Raw genomic sequence first — 15,491 nt, forward strand, 5'->3', positions numbered from 1 at the left:
ACATCACACATAGTACAAATCTTTATTTTTCATCTTAGGTAACGTCCACTTCAAGATAGTTCTGTGAAGAAACAAATCATTTCTATTTCAAACAAAGACTTGCTAACAAGTAACAAATGAATGTTCACTGCCTTTGTCTTCCTCAGATTTTCTTCAGAGAAATCCATGCAGAATTAAGTTTTTATCTCACATAGGAGCCGAAAAATATGAACTTTAACCTCACAGAGCTACATGTGTCTGAAGTGAACTGTAACCTCACAGAGCTACATGTGTCTGAAGTGAACTTTAACCTCACAGAGCTACATGTGTCTGAAGTGAACTTTAACCTCACAGAGCTACATGTGTCTGAAGTGAACTTTAACCTCACAGAGCTACATGTGTCTGAAGTGAACTTTAACCTCACAGAGCTACATGTGTCTGAAGTGAACTTTAACCTCACAGAGCTACATGTGTCTGAAGTGAACTTTAACCTCACAGAGCTACATGTGTCTGAAGTGAACTTTAACCTCACAGAGCTACATGTGTCTGAAGTGAACTTTAACCTCACAGAGCTACATGTGACTGAGGTGAACTTTAACCTCACAGAGCTACATGTGTCTGAAGTGATCTTTCCAAACCTTGACGTCCATGAAGAGATACAATCACCTGTGAGGACGATCATCAGTTTCTTCTCCTCTGTTGCTGATGTGTCAGAGCCCAGTGTGGGGCTGTAGCAGAGACGAAGATCTGTAACTGTGAGAACAAATATATTTCAACCTTACACACTAATGTATGAGCTGAGCAGGTTCGTTCTCTTTTTTGAACACACACAGTTACTCAGCAGCATGTTGCTTCAAACACACTTTATGAATCGTAGAAGTGAAAATAGTCGAAGCCACACCTTGAATAATCCCTGTGCACGTGCAGCGACTGAGTGTCCAGCAGCAAACCACACCAGGGGAAGAGACAGAGACGGGGCAGGGCGTCAATGGTAGGATGGGGACCTGGTGACGTTTGGAAGTTGGTCACCATGTTCTGGTGGTCGACGACAAGTCCGTACTCCTGCACCCCGGAGAGCAAAGTCCTGGTGACAAAGATGAGAAGTTTATATTTGGCTCAAATGATTGATGTAAAAAGTCAAACTCACGTTAGAAAAGACTCTGCTCGACATTTGTCTGTTGTAATCAACAGGAAATCATCGACCAGCCTCATCAAACATCTGCAGACACAGAAAGAAAGGTTGTTATACGGAACTGGCTCCCCCTGCTTGTAAAGTAAAGATGAGAAAATCAAGCCAGAAAACATGGAGGCTACAAACATCCCCTCAGAACACGTCAGTGATTCTTGACCAAGCATTTATTAAAATAATGAGTATTATTTAAGGTTAAAATTCAACATCTGTCCAACAATGACAAGAACATTCTTCTGTCCACGTCTGCTTCTCTCACATCCGTCGATACTGAATCTGTCTGAGCAGAAAGAAAAGTTAAAATGAACACTAACCTCCTCCTGTACTCAACGATGGTCCCAGACAACAACCCAGTGAAGAAGTCCAGCTGCTCTTTCACACAATCGTCTGTGGAGAAATGCTGGAAGAAATAAAGATGAAGTGACGAACACAGACTTATTGTATAGTTTCCAGATAAATGCAGCGTAACAGCCGGAGAAAATGAAAACTACGATGAAGAAAATACTTTCAAGGTCATTCTTACCTTCTCTACCAGAACAGTGTGATGAGCTTTCTTGCTTTTCTGCAGCGACGCAACAAAGTTCTTCATGTTGGCTGTTCCTGCAGCTCCGTGGATGATAGTCGCCTGTTTCCACAACACAAATGAGTCGCTTCAGATACACAACGACACAACACGAAAATAAAAAGAACATTTAATGCTTATTTAATGTAGTTCTGACTTCATTGTGTTTCTGTGATCAGTAAACTCACCTCTCGCACAAAAGTCTTCCGAAGACCTTCTTCCGAGTCGGCCCAGATTTTGGCAAAAGTTCGTACGTTGAAAACCATGTCCTCGACTGATGAAAGCACTTGACCTATGACCTCTTGAAGCTTCTTGTGAGGGTCGTGACCTCCACTAACAACCGCCTTGTTCAGGTGAAAACACAAACTGAGTTAAAGGTTAAAAAATAATCTAATGTTGAAGCTTATTTTCTCTCTTGTGGTCATTTTCAAATCCATAAATATTTGGTTATAAATGTCATGTAAAAACATCTTAAACACGCCTTGTTTTAATAGACAAACATCACTAAAATCAATAATGTTATATTGATTATAATCATGTTATATTTACACACAGGAAACAGTCAGAATGTTTGTCCCTCGTTACAAACAAATTAATAATTTCTCTCAAATGTAACATCATGAATAGTGTTGGGCGACTTACTTTAAAATAGTAACTTAGTTACAATTACTAGTTACTTCTTTCAAAAACAACCCAGTTTCTTTACTTTTTAATAGGGAAAGTTTTTGTAAGAGAGAAACATTTGTACAAGTGTACGGGTCAGTGTAAGTTTGGATGCTGTGATTAAACAAATCACACAAAAAGGTAAGAACAATAAATTAATAAAACAAATTGAAATAAAAGATTAAATGCACTGATGGTCATTTTTGTGGCAGATGCAGATGTTCAACTCACATATCCATTCTTCATTCACTTTTAAAGTAATAACATAGAGTTCGAACTTTCTATCATGTATGGATATAAAAAGCATCTCGTAAAAAATAGAAAAACAAATAAAAAGATGCTTTTGTTACAGCAAACCTTTACTCCCAACACTGATGATATATATATACTTAGTAACTATGGGCTTATTTTTGTCTCATAATTATGTGTACATGCACAGAGGGTGATCTGAAAATATTTAATGGTAGTACGAGCGATTTAATATTTTTAACTTGTATTTTGGCATTTACAAATACATTTTTACTTTTATATACTGTATACATGTCAGATGCAATAACAAAGACTCATTTACAAGTCCTGCAAATGAAAATGATATATTTAGAAATAAAATGTACCAAAAATACAAGTTAATAAGCCGATATCTACCAATGATCTCTTTAAATAGTGTTTTAAGTCAATGTCTCCAGGTGTAGCAAAGATACCTTAACAAAGTAAAAGGGTTCGGCTCTGTTGTCCTTCAATGGCAGGAAGGAGGACAGAACTCGGTGAATGTCGCTCTTTCCCCAAACTGTGGAGCCGAGGAGAGACGGAGACTCTCGCACGAGGGCGAGCAAGACTGCATGTAAGTCGTGAAGATCCTGTGAAACTGGACATGAAGGATGAGACCAACAATAAACATCACATCCATGTGTGCAAGTGAGGATCAACAAGAGGTGAAACACATTTGTACCTGTGTTTTGACCTTCACCCCCATGACCCCAGTGATCGCTCTCATTCCACCCGTCTCTGGAACGAAGCGAAGGCGGGAGACGACGCTTGTACTGGGGAGGGACGCGACCTCGTCTGCACTCAACTCTTCCAGCTGGCATTTAGAAACGTGATTTCTAAAAGTCGCACAAACACATGAGACTTAGAGTTGTTGAGTGGAGAACGTTATAAAAGACTTCAGGCTGAAGAAAAAGGAAGCAAAAGAAGAAGAGGAAAAATAACCCACAGACATGTTCAACATTTTAAGAAGCATCTGTCTCGCCTGCAGTTAAATCAAAACTCTGCAGCGAGAATTCTGAGCCGCTCTAGTAGAAGAACTCACATTTCTCTGATTCTTAAAACTCTTCATTGGCTGCCAGTTTCTTTCAGGATCATTTTAAAATGCTTCCTCCTCGAGGTATTTTGACGTTTCCATGAGCAGCAAGTGAACTTCACATAGTTCTCACACACAGTTTAAAACCTTTACACAGCAGACATGTTTGTTGTCGTTTGTTCCCGTGCACCTGTGCAGAGCCTGTGCAGGTGGGAAGAGGTAAAGTATGAGCCGCCAGTCATCAGTTTTTTTTAACACAGTTCCCAGATATCTGCTGATTATGATCAGTGGTCGATTGATTGAACACAACGAGCACAGACTCAAGACTTCAAGCCTTTAAATCTTGAGATAATTGAATGACTTTCATGTCGGTCCTCGTGTACAGGACACTGTAGTTGTGACGTCATCAGCAATGTTCCTTCACTTGTGTTCACCTGAAAGCCAAGTTCTGTAATTCAGCCCAGACATCGTAGCGATAGAACTTGAGAGTTTTCTTCCGTCCGACTCTCTCAGTGGCGTAGAAGCAGGATCTGACCAAGCCAGTCACGTAACAGCCAAGAAGCCAGGCCAGGAAGTGACCCAGCAGGCGTGTGCGATATGCCAGCTCACTGGGGGGAATCCTTCCTGTCCAGGAAGAGTGAAGACAGCATGAGAGCTGGTAGGACGACCATCAGGGGCCTCATGTACTTACACTAAAAATGTACACACTGAGAAGTTCACATCAGAGACGCATCAACAATGTTTGTTGTTACATGTCTGGATATTAAAGTATTCACACACATGTTTCTCTTTCTACACACTGATGATTCTTGTTCATTTACGACAACATGATGAGTTTTATACACGAGTGTTCATCAGTTATTTTAGACAATTTAGAAAAATTGTCAGAAAATATAGGCTTGTTTTGATAACATATTAAAATGATCCACCAGAAGCTGAACAGGTTTGAATTGAAGCTCAGCAAGAGCAGGTTTTCCTCATGTGATCTGAGCATCTCCTTGAAAAACACACGTTCAGTATCACATGATGACTATATGTATGTAAACAGGAAACACTTTTATTCCATAAACGTAATATAAATACGCATGTTATCCAAACAATCGGGAGATTATTACTAACATCATTAAAAGTCACTGATTCTCTGCAAGAAACTATTCGTGTTAAAGAGCACATTTCTTCTGTAAATTAAATCTTGTTGACCATAACAACGTCCACTCTGCTGTGATTGGTCAAGCATGGAGGTTTGTCACCGCGCGTCATCAATCCCCAGAATACTCGCTCCAAGGGGCTCGTTGTATAAACAAAGCGGGCGTGTCTACAGCTGGAGGAGTGGTGCCATTATTACGTCATAATGGACTCTCGTAACCTCTCGTTCGCCCAGATCTCAGAGCAGCTTTATAAAGTAATGAGTTGAAAACATGGTCGTGGTACTATTAAACGGTGAGAAATCTTAACTGCAGCTAATACGCCAAAAATCCATGACGACAAAAGGCTAGAGAAATCTAATACTTTAAGGAACATGCAAGATTGTATTCTCAGGTTGTTTTTATACGATGAGTTAAAGAAGTAGCGTCATGTTTTTCTTTTAACTTATACTATTCAATTGTTCTCATTACCTGTCTTGTTGAACTGCAACCAGTTGCAATCGTTGACTTTCATCTTCAACATCACTTCCTCGACTGATATCTTCTCAAACCTGCCACTGCGCAGGAAGCGTCCGACTCTGACGTAGATGTGTCGTCGGTTGTCCTCCGAGCCCCAGAGCTCCGAGGGTATGACGGCGTCGAGGCACTTCCTCGCCAACAGAGAGACGCGGTGAGCTGCACAGCACTGGCGAAGGAGGAGGTTCAAGTCCTCGCGCCCATCCCTCGCCCTCCTCACTCGTGGACACAGTCTGTGCAGGAATCTGGTGTAGGAACATCTCTGGTGCCGTCTCAGCAGCTGGCTGAACAACGGGACCATGTACAACCAGCGCCTGGGCAACTTCCTCTCGTCTTTCCCCAGTTCTTTGAGACACTTTGGACCACTGAGGAAAACCATCCTGACCAAATCTTCGCCAGTTAATCCTCTGGAAACATCCCCGGTCCTCCTCTTCCTGTTGAGGATGAACCCTTGGATTCCGGTGCCTCCGTATGCAAACTGCAGCGAGCGGATGAAAGTTTGTGCTGGAGGCACAGTTTCGTGAGGCGATTTTGAGGCGTTTTCTTGGTCCGGAACCAAACGTGTGTCGTCAAGAGATGTTGAATCAGTTACTACCTCTGGTTCTAAACTGGAGACTTCACACAATCGCCTCCTCTTTCCGGGACGTCTTGTAACTTCATCGTCATTCATCCGACACAATTTTCTCTTGACGGGAGCAGATCTGCCATCGTTTTTAGTTCTTGGACGATTTTTGGTGCATGGTTTCTTTCTTAGAGCTGAAGGTGTTTTTGAATCTTTCTTGTTCTTTGTCCTGGACCAGGACTGGGGAAAGAACCTGGAGCTGGTCTCTGGGGTGGGAACTAGTTCATCGATGGGTGCACCACAAACTTGAAAGAGACATGTTGGGGGGACGGCCATGAATAAGGAGCAGTTCTCCAGCAGATACCGCGACAGATCAGAACCCAGACGGTTAATGATCTTCATCCACAGGTCACTAGAACGGATATAGGCAGCATTTTGATACAAATGACTTTGGAATTGAAAGCGATCAATAGTGTGGTCTCCCTGAGTGGAGCCGTCAATACTATAGCCTAATGTCAAGACGTTTCTCTTTTGTTTCTTCTTCAAAGTGTTCAGGGTGAAAGCCAGGAGTTCAGATGGGGAACAGATCTATGAAATCAATAAGCAACATCGTTATAACATTTACATTTCAACGTTTATATACTTGCATGTCATTTTTATTAAAAAATAAATAATAATAAACGTTTTTTTGCCTTTTACTTTCACTTAAATTGAAAATTAAATTCACTCACTTTCTACTCGACCTCATGTCGACTAATGTTGGGATAATTTTCAGAGTCATCTGTTCTTTTTAGAGTTACAGACAAAAATGTTTGTTCATTTTAATGTAGCAACTGGAGCTCAGTTGTCTTCGCCTTCATCTTCGTGCATTGAAGCCTCGACCTTAGAAAGTGTTTTGAAATGCGCTTATGAGGATTAACCTATAGCTGGCGCTGAGAGACTAGAAGCTTCTACAACAAATTAAAATATAGATATATCCATTTATTTTTTTCGGTTGAGAAGTTAAAGTAAAATGAGTGAAATTTAAATTTTGGCTGAACTAACACTTCACATAAACGACTATCTGGTAAAACATGGAGACGTTGTAATACTTGTCATACAACTACATTTGATATTTGGAGTAGGACATGTTTTTATGCGAGTGAAGACAGTTCTTTATTCATGGAGGTTGTTTTGTTGTATCTGTTTGGTGTGTGTTATGAATACAGTTGATATGGCCGAGTTGTGTTCTTCTACATGTTGACATCTTCCTTTTAGTTTGTCAATTTGTTGGTTCTATCCTTCCTTACGTTTATGGCAAGAGGCCGTCAACATATGCTGTGTCTCAAATCGCATACTACTCTTAGTATACTAGAAGTTAGTGTGCATCAGTTTAGTGTACGTACTAACTAGTAACTAATCCTCCACAGATAGTATGTCTCAAATCAAACTCTGCTGCTACACACTAACAGGAAATGACGCGACAGCTTCTTCTTCTACTTCTATTTAACGATTATTTCAACCAGCTGTAGGAACACTAGCGACACCTGCTGGCAGCACGTTTTGCAACAACTTTTGGAAAAAGAAATAAAGAAAAAATATGAGAAAATAAATATTTGAAAATGCACCTGTAAGTATATGAATATATATGAATATATATGAATATATATGACGTTAATTACGTTTAAAACGTCATTAAGATGGCGGCTGTTTAGTGTGGTTAGTGTCCATCAATCCATACTCAGTTTTGTGGGCGTGTTAGTACGCCAATTTAGTGTGCATGGCGCACTAAATATCGCATAATAAGAATTGAGACGCACTAACGCACTAAAAATACTAACTTTGAGTACGCTAGTATGCGATTTGAGACACAGCACTACTATCTGTGGAGGATTAGTTACTAGTTAGTACGTACACTATCCTGATGCATACTAACTTCTAGTATACTAGGAGAAGTATGCGATTTGAGACACAGCACGAGTCTGGTTCTGCTTGAGGTTTCTGCCTTCTAAAAGGAAGTTTTCTTTTCTCCACTATAGTCTGACTTAAACGACAACATGTGTCGAGTTAACTTTGTCATAAGAAACTTTATATCAAATTGAATTAGTTTTGCTGAAAGGTTGTACTCGAACCATCCGAACACTGTTCGTGACGATAGGTGTCGCTCTTCAAACGAGTCCTGGACTGAACAGGTACATCACCTGCTCACAGCTCGGTGTCTCGACTGGAATCTCGTCGAAACAAACGAAAATGTTTTCAACGAAGGTTCTGAAGCTGCGCGAGTCCAAGTCCTGGACGAGCGACGGTTCGTGTCCCTCCGAGAACCTGATCCTCTTCGAGAACTCCTCGAGAGTCTCCACGTGAGGATACAAGGCGCGGAGAACATCGAGGGCTGGAGACAGATTTGGAGAAGACATGTTTACCGCAGAGAATGCTCTGCAGACGCCGGTGACGTCTAAATCACCCGCCGTATCAATAACCAATGAGCGTGTCGCTTACTGAAGAGCGTCCAATCAGGAGTCTTATTACTGTCAGGCTGGTGACAACGGAAATCAGTCGGTTTGTATTATTTTATTATCGTTTGTTTATTGTGTTTGTTATTAATACTTTAAACTACTATGAATCAATATGACGCATTTCTTATATGTCGCGTTTAATCAAAAAGTCGAGGAAAGTAAACGTTTAATCAAAAAGTCGAGGAAAGTAAAGATTTCGAAATAGATATAAATTTACTTAAATCATTGTTTTATTGGATAACAAACATAATTTGTAATACAAATTTAAAAAGTAGATAATTTTTACATGTTCTTGAATTAATGTTTAAAAATGCAACAAAATTTTTTTTAATCTTGCTGACGTCTTAGAAAAAAATATGAAAAATTAATTACATGAATTTAATAATGTATCTTTTGAAAATAACGTGTGTATTCGTGTTAAAATGACTCCAAACTTATTGTATTGTTGTCTAAGATTCATTCACACAGTAGCTCAACAAGTTTAGAGAAAGTGGGTGAAAAAAAAAAGACTTTTTCAACCATGCAAGTAAGTAAGTCATTTTTATTTGTATAGTGCTTTTCCAGACCAGGGTCACAAAGCGCTTAAACTATCAAAACAATATGTGTGGGTTTAGACAACATGCTTCCATTAAAACCAAGCAGTCGCTTCTTAACTTCACTATTTTATTTCTTAAAAAAAAATACAACAAAGTATCTTCCAAGTCGTGAAAACATCTCAACCATGGCAGATGTGTGACCACCTGACACTCTCGGTGCTGGGCAGCTGCAGGATTCACTTTGGTAAAAAAAATAGAGCTGTTACCATGACAACAAGAAGTAACGTTATACTGATTATATTATTTTCCTCTTGAACAAAAAGGTCTTGACTTAGTGTGGATCGGTTGTCGACAGACCAAAAACTTTCCATCCATCCAGAGAATCAGCGTAAGAATAAAATCAGGACAGAATGATTTTTCTTTAATCAGTCGACTCTGGAACATCGAGAAGAAAATTAATATTATTTTTTAATTTAGAGCCATTTATATTATTTCAGGTTAATTCAACCCATGATATTGATTTGAGTCTTTTTACATGAACACAGGTTAAGGTGACAGTCAGTGATGCTTTGAGTTAAGTTATGTACCACTCAGCATGAAGTCTCAAGTTGTAGTTGTAGTTACTTGTGTGTTATTCATGTAAACTAAGACGATCAATGTTGACCATATTAAAGAATAACTTTTACATTAAGAGCCAGTTTCCAACCAAAGAAACACTCAATCTTTTAGCAGGACAACCAACCAACAACAAAAATGAACAAACAAGTTATATATTATTAGGAAAATGTCGTATATAAAAGTTAAAATATGGATATATATTGTATCTATATACAGTATAAACATATATTATGAAGATCATTTATAGTAATCATGTTCAGTTTTGTCATGTAATGATGAAATAATTGGGATGTTTTTAATTTATCGGGAACAAAAGTAAAGAGCAAATAAACAATGTACTCTGATGGAATTATCAATGTAGCCACTAGCATGGCAGTGCTAGCTCGATATATACAGTATATGTACCGTGTTATCAAGTTCTTTAATCCATGGATCAACCTTAAGTCCAAAAAAAACAAACAAAAGCCGCGTGTTTAAGTTGCAAAATTCTAATTTTAACACATCAAATTCCAGTTAAACCTTTTCAACCTCCTCGCGTCACACTCCGTCAGCGTACACTTTGTGAGCTTTGGAACCAACATAATGTGACGTCAACCATGACAGTAGCAGAATCTAATGGAAGGTTTCTTGATAACACGTGTTCGCTGAAGAGTGTTGGAAGCATTGGAACACAGCATGCTCTTCAACAAACACGCTGATACTAACGACTGGAACGGTGCATGTTGAGAACAGCGTACGATCTCTTCCTGGCCTCCCGGATGTACATCTGCATGAACTCTCGGCCGAACATCTCTCGGTCGTCTTCCTCTTCTTCTCCCTCCTCCTCCTCATCGTCATCTTCAGCTTTCGTCTTGCCAACCGGCAGAGTCACGTCCAGCGTCAGAGGATTGTCCCGGAAGTTCACAAACCTGTTTAGTCAGCATAGAGAAATATTTGAGTTAAACTTTTGTATCTTTGTCTAGAGAAACTAAGAGTAAGAAACTGTAAATGTTTGAAGGTCAACTTATGTGTTGATGTGATGTGTGTATTGTTGTGACGTGTGACTCTATTGTAACATCAGTGTGTGTGTGTTGTTGTGACGTGTGACTCTATTGTATCATCAGTTAGTGTGTGTTGTTGTGACGTGTGACTCTATTGTATCATCAGTGTGTGTGTGTGTTGTTGTGATGTGTGACTCTATTGTATCATCAGTGTGTGAGTGTTGTTGTGACGTGTGACTGTATTGTATCATCAGTGTGTGTGTGTTGTTGTGACGTGTGACTCTATTGTATCATCAGTGTGTGTGTGTGTTGTTGTGACGTGTGAATGTATTGTATCATCAGTGTGTGTGTGTTGTTGTGATGTGTGACTGTATTGTATCATCAGTGTGTGTGTGTGTTGTTATGATGTGTGACTCTATTGTATCATCAGTGTGTGTGTGTTGTTGTGATGTGTGACTCTATTGTATCATCAGTGTGTGTTTGTACAAAACTCTCTTTTCGTTGAAATATTGACATTAGAAAATGATCTTAAGCTCGGCCCACTGAAAACACTTTGTTGTTCTGGAGATTACATTTTGTTGACCATAACCACGCCCACTCTGCTGTGATCTGTCAAGCATGGAGGTTTGTCACTGCACGTCTTTATTCCTGGAAGTCCCCACCTCCAAGGGACTCGTTGTATAAACAAAGCAGGGCGTGAAGCCATTATTACACCATAATGAACTCTCGTAATCTCTCGTTCGCCTTCTAGTTGATCTTTAAATCATTTTTTCTTCATATAAAAAAGATAAGCGTGCATGCTTATTGTATTAAAAAAATGCAGAGATTCTGGGAAGATTTGTAGAAAGTGACCTCAGGTTGGACATGTCCTCCATCAGTGGTGGGATGTCCCTCAGTCTGTTGCTGCTGAGCACCAAAGTGTCCAAACTGGCCATTCTGCTGATGTTGTCTGGAAGCTTCTCCAGTTCATTCCTCTGCAGCCACAGCGTGTGAAGCTTCTCCATCCTGAAGACAAGAGCATGGTGTATCAGAAGACAGTCTTCGGGGAGCTGGTGGCGGTGAACGTTGTGGAGAGCACACCTGTGGATGTCCTCAGGTAAGTGCTGCAGGCGGTTTCCTCCCATGTCGAGCCACTCCAGCGCAGGCAGGTCGACCACACAGTCGGGCACGAAGGCGAAGTCGTTCATGGACAGATCCAGGTGATGGAGCTTCTTCAGGTTCTTCAACTGACGAGGGCGTCAGGAGATAAGCTTAAAGGACATCCAGATGTGCTCTAGTGTATTCACTGAGCAGTTAACTCTGATGTATAGGAAAATAACCTCTCCGTAGAAAATAAGTTTCTCACATTTTTCTTTTATTAAAGCGATAATTCACCGAAAATGAGAGGTTCTTTCATTTTCTACTCCTTCTCATGTCGACTAATGTTGGGATTATTTTCAGAGTAATCTGTTCTTTTTAGTGTTCTAGACAAAAATGTTTGTTCATTTTAATGTAGCGACTGGAGCTCAGTTGTCTTCGTTCAAAAAGACACATTAAAAACTTTCAAATACCTCTGTACTGATCGCCTGTAACGTCCTTCTCGGACTCGACATTAGGAATATTTCGGTGCAACATTGAACAAGTCAATCTGTTAAGGTTGTTTGTAGCAGAAGCTTAAAGGCTTCGACAGACAGGAAGTAAAGTACCATCAGCTCCCAGTTAGACAGTAGACACTAGAAGCACTCGCCTATAACTCCAAAGAAAACCCACAGATAACTAATTTAAACCCTGAGTTGACAATAGGGTGAGTAGAACATTAGTGACAGTTCAAATTTTGGGTGAACGACCCTTTTAAGATTTAGGCTGTAACTGTAGGATTGTCATCTGTGTGCCATCTTCATCATATAGAGAAAGACCTTGCTTGTTCTGACATACATGACAGAGACTGGCCTGGTTTATCCATCCCAGAGATCCACAAGAAAGTGAGGTCAGATATATCAGAATGAGCTTAATAGTGAAACACCGTTGAGCTAATGGATACAATGCTAGCTAGTGTAGTATAAACATGAATAGCTCTTGAACAACCAATGTTAATCTCTTTCACTTGTGTATATCTCACAAACCTGATCAGGGAGCTCGCTAAGGTCCCGGTTCATGGCCAGCTCCAGTCTCTCCAGACTCTCGCAGTGGCCCAGCTCTTCAGGAACAACCGGAACCCTGTTGTAGCTCAGCAGTAGCTCTTTGAGTCTAGTCAACTTCCCTTGAAACAGAACGAGAGGAGAGATTGAGTGAGTACCCCCCGCATCACGCCTAGGGTTGTTTATCAAAGTGACAGTGATGCATATGTTCCCACTCATGAGTTTGTCATCAAAGGCCTTGTGCACTCACCAATCTGCTTCGGGATCTCATTGATTCCATTCCGGGAAAGATCCAGAACCAAAAGGCTCTGGAAGCTGGAGATGAAATTGGGGATCTTCTGGAGTCCAGTTCTGTGAATCTGCCACTCCTGGACCTGACTGAACTGGACAAGGCAGCCGGGCAGTGTCTGAACAAAAAGACATTGATCACATGATTCACATCTTTCCAAGACTTACAGCTGGACTTACCTTCCACTCCTCCTGCTCTATGCAGAGGATGAGTCGTCCATCTACGGTCTTCAGTTTCTCCTTCAGTCGGGCCAGAATCGCCCGGTCCTCCCAGGCGCAGACACTTACTCTGCATAAGCACTTCACCAGTGAGAAGCTGTGCCAACCTTTAGATGAAGACATGACGTCTCACCTGCCTGCAGCTCCTCCAGGAGAGGTCCTCTTCCTCTTCTCTTCCTCCCGGTCCTCCTTGACTCTCTGGATCCGTGTTTCCCATAAAGCTTTTATGGAGCTCACTGATCCACACGCCACCACTCCCACCATGATGCTACCTTCAGTCAATGTTTCTTACAGAATACCGGGGGACACGCAGGTGGACCCTAGACCCCTGCTTTGCATCTTCCTCCACTCCATCCTGTCAGAGAAGACGAAGGTGTTTTGTTTAGAAGGCTGAGTGACAGGACGATCCAGGTAGTGCTCAGCAAACTAAATCAATGGACAAGATTGATATCTTTGGGGATCACTGACAGATTATGGGCAAATTAAAGATGAACAGATAGATGTGTAAAGGGAAAGATGGTTGACAGACAGACATGTCTATAATGGATGAATAGATGAATGGATGGATGGTTGGATAGATTGCTGGTTAGATAAATGGATGGTTGGATAGATTGCTGGTTAGATAAATGGATGGTTGGATAGATTACTGGTTAGATAAATGGATGGTTGGATAGATTACTGGTTAGATAAATGGATGGTTGGATAGATTACTGGTTAGATAAATGGATGGTTGGATAGATTGCTGGTTAGATAAATGGATGGTGAGATAGATTGCTGGTTAGATAAATGAGTGAATGGCTGTCAAAGCGCTTTGTGACCCTGGTCTAGAAAGGCGCTATATAAATAGAGATTATTATTATAGATAGCAAACAGTTTTAATGCAAAATAATCTAAACTTTTTTTTGCCGCCCATTTTTGAGGGCAAGTCATTATTGATCCTTTTACTTAACTAGGCCTAAAAATTCAGAAACTCCAGCTCTAAAGAGGGATTATAAAGTCCATCTAATCTAAATTGAAATGCCAAAAATAAATTGTAGGATGACTGGAGGTCAGTTCTCTTTGAACTTCCTGTTTTTAATAGTTAACAAACATGACTGAAAGAAACAAAAGTATAACTGGAAGGCCTTAACTTCTAAACACATTTACATAAACAAATAAATACTTTAAATATGTGCAACTTACAGAACACATTAACAGTTGCTGAAGAAATTGTGTACGTGTTTAATATGTGAGCAAAAGATGACACACATTTAAACTGTGGTTATCACTGGACTCTCTCTTGGAAGAGCTTGTAAATTGTGACTGGAGGATGATTTGTAAATTTGTATTCTGAATTGAAAATGTGACCAGTAAATTAAAATTGTGTCTAGTTATATTGGTCCATGGTGAATTGTCTTTGTTTAGAAATGAAAGTGTAGAGTGCCAGATAAAGAGCAGACCCCTCACTACCCTCCCGAGTTACAACATGACCAACTTCTAAACAATACCAGTGAAAGCACAATAGTACCAACAGTCATGCTGTTCTTACCTCCACTCTTGGGGCTCCGTCCTTTGTGTCTTCAGCTGAAATCTGACCTAATATTTGCTGGTTAAATTTAGCCGGTGGGTCACATGACCACACACACACACACACACACACACCCACACGCGCGCACACACACACGCAGTTCCAATCCAGAGACTGAATCACATGTCGGCCCTTGACTGGGGTGGAATAATACCTGACTGCTCACTGCATTGAGAGGGTGTTCCACATCCTTTTAGAGACTGGACAGTTTGGCTTCTGATGTGCAACCATGTGAATATAATATCACAAGGATCTCAGTGAACCAACAACTATCCCATTGACCAGTTAAATCCATTGTCAAAGTTCTACAATTAAAAGGACTAATAATGCTCTTTCCTTCTACCGTAGACGCTTAGAAACGGTTGGACTTCAGTGATGTTGAACTAAACTGCATTTCTTTCAAAGCCAAGATCCTTTGTCACCAACTTGGCCGTTTCCTTCCATCATTGTTCACGACCCAATGAATCCTTGTAGCGACAACATAGAGTAACTTGTGACACAGCTCATCTGGAGGACATTGTCAGTAGACGATCTGGGAAATCTGCACGATCTGCATGCAGAGGCCTGTTTTGTTTTTGCCTTTATGGCAAATCTATATGGGCAAAAACCAGAGTACTGTATAATAACGGATCACGCAGATTTACCGGATCGTAAATCATACTTATGAAACCATGAATAAAGTCCAGGGTACACTGGGAACCGTATTAAGTACCTCAACGACAAGTCACTCATGAGCTTCAAAAATTTACTGCATC

General features: G+C 40.5%; 2 protein-coding genes across 5 annotated transcripts in view; both read right to left on the reverse strand.

Moving 5' to 3' along the window:
• The window catches only part of LOC148085179 (telomerase reverse transcriptase-like), a 10,104-nt gene extending 1,792 nt beyond the window's left edge, over window positions 1-8,312 (reverse strand). Inside the window, exons 1-10 of the mRNA XM_087785537.1 lie at window positions 8,097-8,312; window positions 5,310-6,504; window positions 4,128-4,317; window positions 3,321-3,496; window positions 3,095-3,258; window positions 1,919-2,074; window positions 1,692-1,793; window positions 1,483-1,568; window positions 1,127-1,198; window positions 881-1,063 (exon numbers count right to left, since the gene is read on the reverse strand). Coding sequence (XP_087641663.1) covers window positions 881-1,063; window positions 1,127-1,198; window positions 1,483-1,568; window positions 1,692-1,793; window positions 1,919-2,074; window positions 3,095-3,258; window positions 3,321-3,496; window positions 4,128-4,317; window positions 5,310-6,504; window positions 8,097-8,312 — 2,540 coding nt within the window. The remainder of the gene's footprint in view (window positions 1-880; window positions 1,064-1,126; window positions 1,199-1,482; window positions 1,569-1,691; window positions 1,794-1,918; window positions 2,075-3,094; window positions 3,259-3,320; window positions 3,497-4,127; window positions 4,318-5,309; window positions 6,505-8,096) is intronic.
• lrrc39 (leucine rich repeat containing 39) overlaps window positions 1-14,719 on the reverse strand; it is a 57,509-nt gene extending 42,790 nt beyond the window's left edge. For 2 of the 4 annotated variants that reach the window (XM_087783311.1, XM_087783313.1), the window contains exons 1-7: window positions 14,698-14,719; window positions 13,303-13,524; window positions 13,131-13,239; window positions 12,913-13,069; window positions 12,648-12,784; window positions 11,626-11,771; window positions 11,398-11,550 (exon numbers count right to left, since the gene is read on the reverse strand). In XM_087783311.1, the coding sequence (XP_087639437.1) occupies window positions 11,398-11,550; window positions 11,626-11,771; window positions 12,648-12,784; window positions 12,913-13,069; window positions 13,131-13,239; window positions 13,303-13,433 (833 nt within the window). In that variant the 5' untranslated portion in view covers window positions 13,434-13,524; window positions 14,698-14,719. Of the gene's footprint in view, window positions 1-9,040; window positions 9,383-10,270; window positions 10,474-11,397; window positions 11,551-11,625; window positions 11,772-12,647; window positions 12,785-12,912; window positions 13,070-13,130; window positions 13,240-13,302; window positions 13,525-14,697 lie in introns of those variants that run through there. The other 2 variants (XM_087783312.1, XM_087783310.1) reach the window with 2 other exon arrangements.
• Between the last annotated feature and the right edge of the window lie 772 nt (window positions 14,720-15,491).

Source organism: Callionymus lyra, chromosome 2 (genome assembly GCF_982586985.1).
Source record: "Callionymus lyra chromosome 2, fCalLyr1.hap1.1, whole genome shotgun sequence".
Classification (NCBI taxonomy): Eukaryota; Metazoa; Chordata; class Actinopteri; order Syngnathiformes; family Callionymidae; genus Callionymus; species Callionymus lyra.